We start from the raw sequence: 14,601 nt of genomic DNA on the forward strand, positions 1-14,601 counted from the left end.
GCGATAACATGAGATGGATACGATGTGCTTAATGTAGGCAATACGATGGTGATTATACCGGACAGATACTAAACGATGGAGTAGCAGGTGGAAAAGATTTGAGAGATGAAGAGACAAGATATGCGTAGGGTGTAGCCAGGGTGCAAAGAATAATATAGTTGACTCGTCGGATAATAACTATTTTAATTCGCTAACTCGGGGAGATTTCAGAATATTTGCGGCAATTATTGTTTATGATACATTAATAATAATAATTAATTAATAATAATATATTTATATATATGGCAAGATCATTGGTCAATAAATACTTCACTTAAGTCGGCAGCTAAATTTGCCAAATAATTATTTTATAGTTCTGATTAGTAGCAATGATATAAATTTTAAAAATCGAACTCTTTAATATCAAACTTATTTCTAGCGATTTTCGAATGTACATGGTTATTATTTAAACGTTGTATTTTTAATGAAATATCAAATTCACCAATTTAAAGTTTTAAAATAAGAAAAAAAATCGAAGATATTAATTATTTGGGAAATTTAGATGTACCTTGACGGTCTAAATCGCACTACACTATATTGTATCAGTTGAAGACGATTCTCGGTCGCGTTTTCACGACCAATCCTTTCTTCGACGCCAGACACAGCAGTCACTATAAAGGTAATAGTGCGCGCAAGTATTCGTCTAATATTATCTGTTTTATGCTAATAGTAGATCCTTAAAATATGTAGGTAACACTATGTACATGGCAACGACGGACATTTCAGTCGTCATTTTTGCTTAACAAAGTCCTCGTTCCTGTCACATTCACGTCTATACGATCCACATCATCAGATCGTATTATTAAATTTTCTTATTACTTGAAACACAGTCCTTTAGTCGACTTCTGAATTTAAGGAAACCGCATGCCTGCTGCCGATCTCCAACGCTCGATCCTAGAACCAGTAGAGGTCCTTGGAATCCTGAACTTGAGATTCGAGTCCTGCAACAGCGAATAAGAGAGAAAAATATTATTGAATATATAATTCATTAAATCTATCAATACATATGTTCGATACATATACTCTTTTTTTATGCAATATTTGAAGTTTAAATTCTGTTATCATGTATACATGTTAAAGACTGCTATTTTTAATTCTATTATATATTTCTTAGATTTTGAAGTGCCTACAAGTAAAACATCAATCTTACGATACAAAGATTTCTGGCACTTAGTAAAAAATTTCTAAACGTTATACAAGTGATCAGCTGATTCAAACTGCTTTCCGATCTGAAAGACGTCTCTTGTCGTTGCTCGAAATTATTTATCGGTAGTAATAAAAGAAGAGACAACGTTATGACGGATGCGAGGGTGCAGAACTGGTGATGGCACCCGCTGAGCAACACGGACAAACCGATGGACGGACGAACGAAGGGACAAATGGGGCCTGATGTCATGAGATCAACCAGTTAAGATCTCATATCCCTTGTGGTCGAATTTATCTCTTATCTCGTTATATACCGAAGAATGAATCAACAGATCATCGTCGCCGATATAGCATTCTTGTTTAAGAAGGCGCGATTTTATTATATAACCATCAAATATATAGTTTAATAGTACAAATGTTATTTCGTGTGCAATATCCCAAGGGATGTTTGAAAAGTTTTGCAAATGAATACATAGATAACGCTAGGGACAGTGCGTGATTTTGTTGGCATCATCTTTTATATCATCGAAGAAATTTTATTCAAGCCGTTTTGTTTTGGCTGTAGTGAGAGTATTAAACGTTGCTTTGGTACTTTTAAAAAATAAAGATGTTAGAAAATATCATGCTATTATCAGATATCTTATAAAAAAATAGGTCATTATTATCGTATGAAATTTATGTAGATATAGTAACATATATATTATTACAAGATATTTGATAGCATGATTTTCTAATTTTTCTTTTTTTTTAAACAACATTTACTACAAAAATAAAACAATTTGTCAGAAAGAATGTAATAAAATTTCACCGATAATATTATAAAAGATGACACCACAGAATCAAGCAAATAATTTTTCTCCGCAGCTTTATATATGCATTAATTTGTAAAACTTTTCAAACACTCGTATAAAATATTAATTATTAAAAGCAACATCTTCGCTTAAAATTGAACACAGACTCTCGCGTAATTTAATAATTATTTCGGAATAATTATTTTACATAATTAAATAATTATTTCAGAAGATTAAATAAACAAGCGAATAATGTAAAAATGTTGTTGCTTAAATATATGGTTGAATTAAATTACTACGATCAAAGAGTATATCTAAAACGATAAATTATATTTTCAAAATTCTCTTTTCAATATTTCTTCTGTAATATTTCCTGATCGGATTGAACGGACCGCGCCTTCGATTATCGTACAACAGATCGATGTTTCGACATCGTGAATTGCCAACACGGGAGATTGAGTTTGTATCCATCGATTCGCACGTGTCGGCACGTGGACGGATCTACCTGCTTCAAAGTTAGCAACGTGAGACCCGTGATACGTCGCCATATTGGCGCACTCAAGCGCACACATATATACGCGGGTGCAAACACAAAGAGCTCGATCGTGTGAGTGATTGTCGGCATCGCGTGGAACGCAAAGTATTATTTGATCGAGAGAGTCACTGATCCGGAAAATGATCAAGAAAGGTATCGACGGATAAAAAAGAAAACAGTCTCCGAAAATTATTGCGACAGTTAGACTATTATGCAGAAATGTACGATGATGAATTTATACTTGAAATAAAATCTTGTTTTATACGAGGTTTTATGTACATAATACAATCTATTATTGGAAATATTTATAAATTATTTACACATTATTAGAAATTATTATAAATTGACTGTTGATCAGTGCATTCGTAGCATTTTCATTTTAGCATACAAAGAATATGTACACGGAAAGAACGAATTTTTACTAAAGTATCTAAAAATTTAACTAGATCTGTAACTTAGAAATAATTTTAGATTATATCATAATAATTAATAGGGCGCCATAGAATATCAACACTTTCTGCAATATTGTTTTGCAATATTATTATTATTATTATGCTTACAAAGGGGTCTTACATAATTATTTTGATAGTACAACAAAATTATTTTCACAAGTATCTAGTTAAATTTTTAGATTCAATAAAATCGTTTTTTCCGTGTATAGGAAGAATAATGTTTTTATTGAAAGGATATTAGAAATTTGTGTAACGTTTTCAATAATAAATCTAGTAAAGAAAAAATTTTTGCATATTTGTCGAAATTAAACTACGAAATACTAGGAAATACTTTAGATATAACACACACACACACACACACACACACACACACACACACACACACACACACACACACACACGAATTTGGTTGAAAATAAATAATACAGTTAAGAATGTAACGGTGTCTTATACGTGATTTATACATATTATATGTAAATTAAACGCGATTGTAACTTTATCTAACGGATGAAAGGTGAAAATACCTACAAGAATTGTACGCTTTTTCCGCTTAAATTGTAGATTATCGTGGCCTTGACTCCGTTAGTTTATTTAAAATGTTATTTTGCGCGATTGAAATTTTAGTAAGCGTCACGTAGAGGAGAAATTCTTAGCAATTTCTGACAGAACGTTTCGTTTCGCCGGTTTCCTTGGAGTTTGTACGCCTCACTTCTTTGTCGGTAGGACTAAAGGGAATTCCTTCGCGCGGGATCTCGCAATGCTCTTTGATATCGCGATATTGAATGTTGGAACATTCATAACAGGTGCGTCCGTCCGTAACTTTGTATTCGCTGATCTGTGTGCGTTTGAGGTTTCAAACGGAAACATCCCGTTCTGCATTTCTTAAGAATATGATAAACGCGGCACGCGCCTTTCTCACGAAATGCTATCTTTATACGAAGTCCATACAAAAATCATCAATTGAGCTAAATGGTATAAATTAATATTTCTAGTATCTTTTCGTCTTATCACGTACTTGAAATATATATAATTTACTGGCAAATATAATAATAATAATATAATTAATAAGTCATTACTAATAAAATCATCACATCGAAAAAGAATAATTATATTAATAACGTAATGTTCTAAATAAAAATCAAATTTATTTTAAAATTATAGCTCTTCTTCACAATTATTTCACTAATAATAGAAACTCTTATTGAGAAACGCAATAATTCAGAGTGGTCATCGTGGTAATCCTTGTGACATCGTCAATCCTTCACGGAAATCCTGAACAGAAACGCCGGTGTATAATCTTCGTGGGAGGACATCCTAATTCAATACATCCTGCGACACCGCGAATACCGAGTAATGCGCCATAAGTGTCACCGGCTAGGACGATTTATGCGAGTCGCTTATACATATAACGCATATTCGCCGTAGGTACATGCGAAACCGATATATAGCCCAGAGTGCTGGGAAAATGGCGAGGCAAGGGACAGCTTGGTAAATGGTGTGTCGAATAACCCGGACAATATTGCTCGATGTTTGCCACATTACCACGAAGTCACCCTCTGTATTTGCAGCAAGATGCGAGGGATACGGTACACATCTAATTCTCAAAGTGAAATAACGACCGAATGTGCCGAAATATCAATTTTAGTCCTTAAGTATAATCCTCATCGAATGTTTATTTCCGTCACTCTTTTTCTCTTATCAAATATGTATAATATCGCCCTTGATAATTTAATATTTGATAATTGAAATTTGATAATTAATATTCTTACATATGGAAAGAACGATTTTGCTAAAATATCTAAAAATTTAACCAAATACAAACCTGAAAATAATTTTGTTGGTAAATAGTTATGTAAAACGCTTAAAATAATAATGCTGCAAAAAGTTTCAATATTCTAACAACTTGTTTGAACGTTCTGCATAATTATTTTGATAGTCCAAAGAAAATTGTTTTCAATTCTGTATAAAATAATTTTTAAATATTTAAAACCATTCTATTTCCGTGCAGATATTTCTATTCACATGATATACAATAATCTCTTTTTATCTTCATTAGAATAAGAATTTGAGATTTGGATTGTTCTGAGCTAAAAGATGTTGAACAGATCTTTTGTCTTTACAAGTGGTTTTTCCGTTTTCATTTAGAGCTGGTCTAAGGGAGGAAGGAGGCAGTTTCGACACGTGCAATATTGCGTCCAACACACGTCGCTGATCCTGGAGATTTGAGAGGTTTAATTTGTAATTAATAGTCGCTCATCGGTGCATACGGGTTCAAGAGGGGCGCCAGTCGACCAGGCTTACAACGAGTTCAAGTATATTGGATTCCAGACGGCGAGGGGTCTGACCCTTCCCCCCATTGATAAGGGTCATCACAATGCTCGTCCCTTGCGCGCATCCCTCGCCGGTGAAGGGATGGCAAAGGGTCGAGTCCTCACTTTTTGCAGAGCGAGGGTGTTCGATTTAATTTAATCTCGATGCCCTTGTTTCTAAACGTCGAACGCGATTTTCGAGCGGTCGCAGGCGGAAAGGTGATCATCTTCGTTTTACATTCTGTGTAACGAGAGACGCGAGGAGATCAAAGAACAAAAAAAAACATGATAGAGGAAACCAATAATGCAGGATATCTAGACTTGACGATTACAAATAAGACTTTTACATTTCTTGATTTTAAAGCGCGAAGCTTTAAAACATCTTTTGTATATGTATAAAATAAAAGCTTCAATTTAGGGACATGTATCTCATGTCTTCACACAGTCTTTATATAAAAATATATAAAAAATAATGCAAAAATATCAAGAATTCCAAGATTTTAGATTGAAAGATTGAAAAAGGATAAAAAACAGCTAAAATAACGCGCGAAGAGAGCACGATGAATCTCGCGTATTCGCTAATGCGGCAACCTGTCTAGTTCGCTTCGTTCGTAGAGAAGCAAGCACAATTCGAGAGATCGATATAACCAGCAACCGCTCGACCACTCCCTCCGTTCGCAGGCTGACCAATCGAGGATGACTGGCCATCCCCGGTTGGCCTGAGTCTCTCTTTCCCTTCTTCTCATGCAACGGTGAATTACGTGACGTCATTGTACGACGCCATTTTCGAAGCGCGTGCCAGAAAGCGTACGGGAGCACTGACGGATTACGTCGTGCGAGAATGTTCTATGAAAAATGTCCTAGACCCGAAAAGAAATTTGTATACATGTGTATATATACATAGTATCATCTTGTACCCCAAGTTTGGACCCTTAAAAGTTTCCTAGATTCTATCAATTGAATTCTGGATGTTTCGTAATTATGCTGGATTTCATAGTTTCTTCCTCATTCTAGATCCCTTAAATTCTATGTTAATTGATGTTTATTTATTTTAAATCCGAAGCCAATTTTTTTAGATAAATACGAGATGTTTGAATATAACTGATTAAAATTACTTAAAATTTCCTGAATCCGGATCATACAAACTCTAATTTTGATAATCCATGATACTCTTTAAACTTGCATACCTTAGAATCTGGTATCTTAGTTGCTAAATGGTTTAAACCATAGCATCTTTAGATCCTGCCTCAGGTTCGCTGCATTCCGAACACAGTTCATTTATCAGAACGGTAAGAATGTTGAACTTGTTTATCTAAAACCAGACCACAGATTAAAATCGTACGCGTGTCTGTACTATTAATAAATTAATACATATAATTCATTTCTTTATCGCGTGTTCTTAAGCTAGTCAGTATCAATGCATGTTCAACATTACTCTTATTCAAAAGGTGCTTAATCTTTTAGAGAAATTAAGTTAATTTATTTAAAATAAAACTCTAAGATTAGATTGCACATGTAGAAGAATAAATAATTGTCGACGACGTATCAAATTTATCGACTTATTTTCTGTAGAAGGTAAATTAATGTCCTCTTAGAAGTCTTATTAATTATAAGACATTAATTTATAGTTTCTGAAAATAAATCGACAAACTTGATATGTGTTATATCAAGTATAATATAAAATTGAGTAAAGTTAACAATAAGTTTGAATGTAAAATGACGCAACAGTCACTTTTATTAAGACTCCTTTTAGATAAAACGTAAATCGTTTCGAGACTAAAATTCAACACTGAAAAAAATCTGGTTGCATTAATTGAAATTCTGGTTGAAAATGAATAAATCAGAATTTTCTGGTTAAATCTATTATATGATTCTAGTTGCGAAATAACCAAATTTCTGATTGATATGATCAGAATGTTTTAGTTCGTTCATTTTCAACCATAAATTTTTCTCGGTGAAGTAATCGATCGCTTTGCAATATCGATAACATCTCTCTGCTCTCATGACGAAGCTAACGTGATGACTTCCCACGGAAAACAGCAGCGGCAAGCCGCAAAATAAAAGCAGCGTGATGCATGTGTGCGAAGACATCGCCATGTTAAGACGCGGGCGCGTCATCCGGTAATTGCGATTTATTTCTCTTAATCACTGCGTAAACAGCAGCCAATTTATACGGTTCGAGTTAATTTTGTGCAATTATATAATTACTGAGCGCGGCGGCCATCGCGCAGGCAGCGAACCTAATCGTTTTGCCGAGCCGAGCGCCGTAATGGCGGCACTTAAATTTAAAGATACTTCAGAGACTTTGCGCGCACCAATTCACCCCTGCTGGTTCAACCTAGCGCTCGTTTCACCCTCTATTACTCTTTCGCGAGTTTCTTGATCAGAACACGAATTTCTGTTACCTAAATTCTTCACAAACAAACTCACAATTGTGAGGTTATTTTAGTAAATTAATAACGATTAGGTTTATGCTTTTTTAAATAAAACTTCATATTTTAATATAAATTTCATGTATTCATAATTAATTTTGAAAAACTAACAATTGGAATTTGTCTTATCAATGTCAATATGTGAGTCACAACAGAAAAAGGATATGGCAACAATTTTTTATTCTCTTGACTTAAAAAATACTCTTCCCCTTCTAAATTATAAATTAATTTGTTATACTTACTTATGTAACTCTTTCCTTTTATAGATACAAAACATTAAATTCATAGTATTTATTTTTATTCCACAATGTTCCGCTGCTCGAAGGAAAGGGAACTGTAAGAGGGTTGGGATTCATTTTGCGGCACGATGCTTGGTCTCGGTGTAAAGCAAAGTGAGGGTACAAAATCGATACTAGACCTCTTCTCCCTTCTTGGGATGGATGTCACTGTTCCCGTGCTTGGCAGCCATGCCTTTCGTCTAAGAGAAACGGAATTCAGCAGCCTAGGATCTTGGCAGCTGTGGAAGTTAGATGAGATTTGGACGATCTAAGAATTTGTACGAAAGTGCATAGATAACGTGCACTTTCGGATTTCATTATATATAAGTAAAGTCGAGGAATGTAAGATTAGATCAAAAAGTTGAAAAATTTTTAAAATTCGAAAAAAAACCATGCACCACAAGAAATGTGAAAACTATAGTAAATAGTTTAAGTAACAAACGAAAGATATATTTAGATGCAATATGTACATCCTAATTGAAAGCACAAAGTCGAAGAAAATAGAAATAGGAATAATATAAAATAAAAATAACGAGAATTCCAACAGGTTGTTCGCAGAATAGCGTATCTCAGAAAATTCCAAAGACCATATGCGAAATTGTGCGACTGCTTCAAGGTGAGGGGAAGGCGTGTAAGCTGCATCAGGGTGCAGACAGATGGGAGTGGTCTCTGTAATCACAATGGGCGTGGTTTTTCACGGCTTACTGCAACTGCATCACATGGGGTATAAAACTGTGCACAGTCGGATTCTGTGACTTTTACTGGGAAATAAATTATTCGATTCGATTTGATAAAATAAAAAATCAGAACAAATATATTTTCTTTCCTTCTCTTTCAAACGTATAGAAAATAAAATATAAACGTTTGAATAACTATGTCACACATAGCTATTATCTAGTAATTTAATTGTATTCAATATATTTAAAACCTATTATCTAATATTTAATTATTATTATTTACACACGATCTAATATTAATTTAATTTAAATTCATTTCAGATTATCTATTTATTTCAAACCTTATTTTATAACGTACCAAATCTGTGCTCTGCACTCACAGGACTTTAAATTTTGTCGGCGGCTTTTCCTCGCAAGCAAAATGAAAAATTAAATCGGAGATGAACAGAAATATCATTTTTCTATACCGCATAATTTAACGCTATTTTTCTGCTTCGCATAATTCACCGACAGAGGAGCGGCGCATTCAAGGAACGAGGGTATGTACGACGGGATCCTGCCGACGCGGCGGCAGGAGCGAGATGTTTTGCGGATGCGTCCGCGGCTTTTTGTCCTGTGGACGATTTTGGTGGGTGAACGTCAAGCCGAAAGAGGACACCGTATGGATCGCGGCTCCCATTAAGCCCTTATTAATTGCGAGCATCTGAGGGACCGACCGATCTTTCTTGCGCTACCTGCGCGCCATTCCGAACAAAGCTCCATCCCGCTGTCGCTCGACACAGTCAGGACACGGTAGGATCTTTGATACGCCGTCGATATGCCGACAATCCGTACGCAAGTATATCAGATGCAATGGGGATCGCGGCGATGTAATAAATCAGAAACGAATATTAGAAATCCGAGAATGAAGCTCTTATTCTAACTCGTTAATGACAGTGTCATTGCGCATGTATGTTTTATATGTACCTACATGAAAAAACTATGCAATGACAATATAACGATACAGACAATGTCATTAAAAGTTACAGAATAGGGACGTAAGTATACTTAATTCAAAAAGTCTTTCTCTTCAATAATGCTATTAATTATTTTATAACTCTTATAGATCTGAAATATTTACGAGTTGAATTGTAAACGTTATTTAAGGGAAAAATGTTGACGATTATTTCGCTGAGAAATAAAAACAGATCAGAGACAACGTATGTATTGTTTCACATTTGATTTGATCCCACGACGAAAATCTTTCTCTTTCTTCTTCAAGTTAAAATTAATATTGAGAACCCGAGGCTATTTATTCTTATGAAACTAAAAGAAAACGCGATAATCTCGCGACCAGTTTCACCAACAACGAACGCGACCGCTATTTATTAAACTGACAATTTATTTTTCCTACGCGAATCTCACAGAAGTAAATATCGTGAATATTTCACATATTCTGCATGCGCGTTCTCTTTATAGAACGGAGTTTACCTCAATGTCCATTCGCCGTTGGTGAAACCGAACATGGAAAAGTCTACTTACTTACCGGAGAGAGGTGCGTAGTGGCCGTGAGGATAGGGCGGCGCCGAAGAAGCGTCGACGAGGGATTGCGACGGCGTCGCCGACGTCCATTCCTTGTAGGTCGCGGCGTGCGCGTGATGCGCCGCGTGATGAGACGTATGGTGGCCGAGGCCGCGTGCACCACCCAGCAGAAGGCCACTGTAGCTCGCCGCTGCTGCCATATTGTGGTGATGGTATTCGTGCACGGCCCTAGAGAAAGAAAAGAAAGCACGGGAAAATTCATTACGTGAAGGAAATGATCTGTGGTGTGAAGAAAATAAACGTGCTCTACAAAATGTAGGGTCAAAATATCGATAAAATTAACTACTGACATGTAGCGTTTTGGCGCACAGAGATACAAGGAGATATATTGCACAATGCCAAACCAGCACGTAAAAATAGCATCACGGTTCTCAGCACGTCGATATAGTTGCCTTGATTACAGTGCGTCGCGATCGATGAGAATCATAAAATAATATATGTCATCAGTACCGATGCCAATCTCAAAGGGGTAAGGTAAAAGGAGAAAGCAAAAGAAAGAAGGAGGACAGCGACATGGATTTAAAAGCGAAAACGAAGAGCACAGGTATGTGAAAAATACTAAAAACCGTCGGGAGCAGGTAACGCCGAGATCTTTAGCACTGATCTGACTACATCTATAAATTACGAATCTGTCACCGTTGCCGTAGGAAGAGGATGGAAGGTATCAGCGACTTCTTTTTTTCTCTTTTATTTTAATTTACTTTACTCCACTCTCCCATGTGTAGCGCGTAACTCTTTTGTCATTTCTTTTTCTCCACTTCCTTTTGTTCTAACGAACAGTTGTCGCTCCAAAATCAGTTTGTTGGTTCGTTCAATGTTGAATCTCAATATCATGTCACTCAACAATATCACGCTTTTAGAAACACGAATCAATCTCACGCGCAGCTATGAGAAAGAAAGATAACAGAAATAATAAGTTATCGAATAGTTAATTCAGCACGGCTAAAGATTGTGTTAAAAAAATTCTCGTCTCACTAATTAACGAGCTATGTAGGATTTAATGGCGCGCTCATAGGAAAAATTCCTAGCATGTGGTCTCGGTTTTACGTCTCTACGGTGTGATGAGATGCTGGAGTTACACGCAGTTACTCGATGCGCACGATCAAGAATCAATGGGACGTGGACACGGTGCCGATATTCTATCGTACAACTTTGTAAAGAATGTCTATTAAACAACGGGAAAAAAGGAAACTATGCCATTTATGTAAAATGGAAAAAAGATAGATAGATAGATAGATAGAGAAAGAGAGAGAAAGAGAGGAGAGATAGAAAAAATAGAGAACAACAGCGATCGGTAGCACTGACCTGTGATGGTACTGCGGGTAATGCGGATGCCACGGATCCGTCGGGTACTCGTAGACATCACTGGGATGCTGACTATTCCAAAAGGAAGGGGGAAAGTTCCTCATGGACATAGGGGAGATATTTTCTGCAATAAAAAAGAAAACAATTTTACAATGACGGCGCTTTTAATAACTTGCGCGAGAAAACATGCGTCTACGAGAAATTCTTAGAGAGAGAAAAAAAAGAGAGAAACAGTCTTTTTAATTTTTCTATATAAAATTCTTATTTTGCCCTCAGAAAACATCAGGGAAGAGTGATCGAGAGGTCCTACCGGTTGTTTATGTAACCTTTCTCGAGCGCGTGCGACTCGGCGCCTCTCCGTCGGAATCTGATCGGAGAACATTCTATTCTCTGCTGCTAAATATCGTGCTATTCTTATTTTTCCTGTTTAGAAGCGCGAGTCGTACATTGTCAAAACAAAAAAAAAAAAAGAACGGTTTTCAGGGCAAGCACAAGCAGTGCTATAAATACTAGTGCCAAAGCGATGATCCTCAAGTGATGAATACTACCGATAACTCGTTGTTTCTCTCTCTGCCGGGAGATATCCTCTCCCCCGGAAAACGGGTTCCAAACGATCGCGCTTCCACCAGAAACCACACGTCCTAACTAGCGGGAATAAATAACGTCGCTGGCCGACTAAATCATCGTAGTTTGTAACGGCGGAGTAAATTAGCAGCCGGTATGCCTCTCCTAGCAGATAATCGAAGCGACTTAGCCGGAGATGAAATCGCGTACGTGCGTGCGCGCGCGCGCGAGAGGGGAGGGAATTAGAGGGCATAAATCGTGGACCGGCGCGGTCGACCTCGCGTTGGTCCACAACCTTCGGTCGCGCGTTCCGATTGGTTGGGGATGGATTAAAAAAGAAAAGAAAAAAAAAAAAAAAGGAAAGAAGAGAGGAATCCAACGTGAGCGAGGACCGCGCGAGAGGATTGCAGGAGGATACACGACAAGCTTCTGGCTTCGAAGTGGCCGCTTGTAAAACAACCAAGCGGTACCCTTCTGCCTTCCGCCGATTTGGTCCCGTGGGATTCTGCCTGCCCGTTTAGTGAAGCCTTTCGGAATCGTGGGAACGAATATATTATATTTTAATAAAGAATCAATCAAAAGAATCGATCGAGCTTATTATTATCATACTTACGTTAATTAATTGCCTAAAGTAATGCTAATTTGCAATTAATAATGTGTCACATAATATATGATCGTGATAATATATGATAATAAATCACATAATACATATGATAATAATATGATAATAATCATGATAATTTAGGTATTACAATATAGAGCAATATATTACAATATATTATAACATTTATAACGCTGTCTGATATAGGTTTAAGATAGGGGAGACCGGGGACAAAAGTAACATTTTGACTTTGAAGTGTTATAACAGTTAAAATATAATATTTACATTAAAAAAAGTATATACCTTTAGATGTAGAATTTATTTAGCTACAACATTTTCTTTGATTCAATTTTTCAATGTAACTAGAAAATAAGTTATGTTTGTTTAAAGATTATGAGAAATTTTGTTACAACCGTACCAACCCCTGGGACAATTGTAACAGTAGAGAAGGACAATTGTACCATACTATTTACAAATAAAATAATGGTTATTTTATTGGTTTTATTAATAAAAATACATAATAAAGAAAGGCTCAAATAATTCAAATAAAACAAAATAAATCAGAAGAGCTACGAGCCAGAACAAAACAAATTTTAACGTATATATGATACAGTTGACATTAAGTAAAATAAAAGTAAAAACAAAATAAAAATATGTATACATCAAACTAAAAATATGTCTACATCAACTAACGTTTCGACCACCTTCATTTTCAAAGTTATAAACAAGTACGTATATGAAAGCAATTGACTACAATAGATTAACATAGATCACTAATTATAAAAGTATAATGAAAATTATTAAAAATAGACCTTCGTTGTTCAGGCCTGATTTCAGTTATATGTAGTCGACGGAAGGTAAATTCTGGATTTACGTCAATAATTCAAATATCGCTGAGTATCCAACAATGAATAGATGTAGTTGTCAAAAAATAAATCCTGGATATACGCCATGGTTCGATTACAAAAAGTATTCGTCAAATATAAAAAAAGTCGCTGATAATGCTATTAAGTAAGCCGAAGTAACAGTCCTCCTTACAAAATCCAGATTCTACAGTATAAAATTGAATAACTGACCCCAGGCATCAATGTTACTATTGTCCCCTAATGGTATTTTATGATTCATAGTAAATTTTTTAAATAAAAACCTAGATAAAAATCAATTCAAATGTGAAAAACATCACCACAGATAATCATTAAAACATATTAAGATAATACATTATACCTTTGTTATAAAGAAAAAATAATATTTTGAATTTTGTGCACGCAATAAAAGTTACTTGATGCATGAAAAAAGTAATTTCTGCTTCTGCATGTTCCGCGAAAATCAGCATGTAACGAACGATTCAATGCCTATCTGTTTATAGAATTTTACCACGCGGCCACATATATATATCTGTATAGTTTGAGAAATATTGACGATGTTACTATTGTCCCGTGTTATTTTTGTCCCCGGTCTCCCCTACTTTTGTTGTCTCTGCATGATGGTATCACATCATTGCTTCGATTGGATTTAATAGTTACTGCATTTCTCTTTACCGTTTGACTCACAACAGTTGGACTAAATAAGATTATTAGTTATACAAAGAAGAAAATGAAATTATCATTAGAGTAGAGCAATCACAGAATACTAAGCGATTTCAACTTCTAACATCACAAGTTTCAATAGACCATACACATTTAAGAACGAAGGAATATCCGATATGTATCAGCATTAATTTAAATTTTAATACTTGACAACTTATGTAATATTTTAACTTTTTAAATTTGTTTTAATATTGAGAATGACCCGATCGGCGTCGAAATATTTTTTTTTGTTAATGTACTTCTTTATATTTATTTTCTGAATATTAAATATTCTTAATTTGTTTTTAATCTGGCTTGTAGACCTT

The 14,601-nt window shown here is 35.4% G+C and overlaps 1 protein-coding gene across 6 annotated transcripts in view; it reads right to left on the reverse strand.

Annotated features, from left to right (window-relative positions):
* Positions 1-444: 444 nt before the first annotated feature.
* The window catches only part of vg (transcription factor vestigial), a 69,036-nt gene continuing 54,879 nt past the window's right edge, over positions 445-14,601 (reverse strand). For 2 of the 6 annotated variants that reach the window (XM_018511903.1, XM_018511904.1), the window contains exons 4-6: positions 11,546-11,669; positions 10,181-10,408; positions 445-980 (exon numbers count right to left, since the gene is read on the reverse strand). In XM_018511903.1, coding sequence (XP_018367405.1) covers positions 842-980; positions 10,181-10,408; positions 11,546-11,669 — 491 coding nt within the window. In that variant the 3' untranslated portion in view covers positions 445-841. Of the gene's footprint in view, positions 981-6,459; positions 6,585-10,180; positions 10,409-11,545; positions 11,670-14,601 lie in introns of all 6 variants that reach the window. The other 4 variants (XM_018511907.1, XM_018511906.1, XR_001940247.1 and 1 more) reach the window with 3 other exon arrangements.

This window comes from Trachymyrmex cornetzi, unplaced genomic scaffold (assembly GCF_001594075.2).
Source record: "Trachymyrmex cornetzi isolate Tcor2-1 unplaced genomic scaffold, Tcor1.1 scaffold388, whole genome shotgun sequence".
In the NCBI taxonomy this organism is placed as follows: domain Eukaryota; kingdom Metazoa; phylum Arthropoda; class Insecta; order Hymenoptera; family Formicidae; genus Trachymyrmex; species Trachymyrmex cornetzi.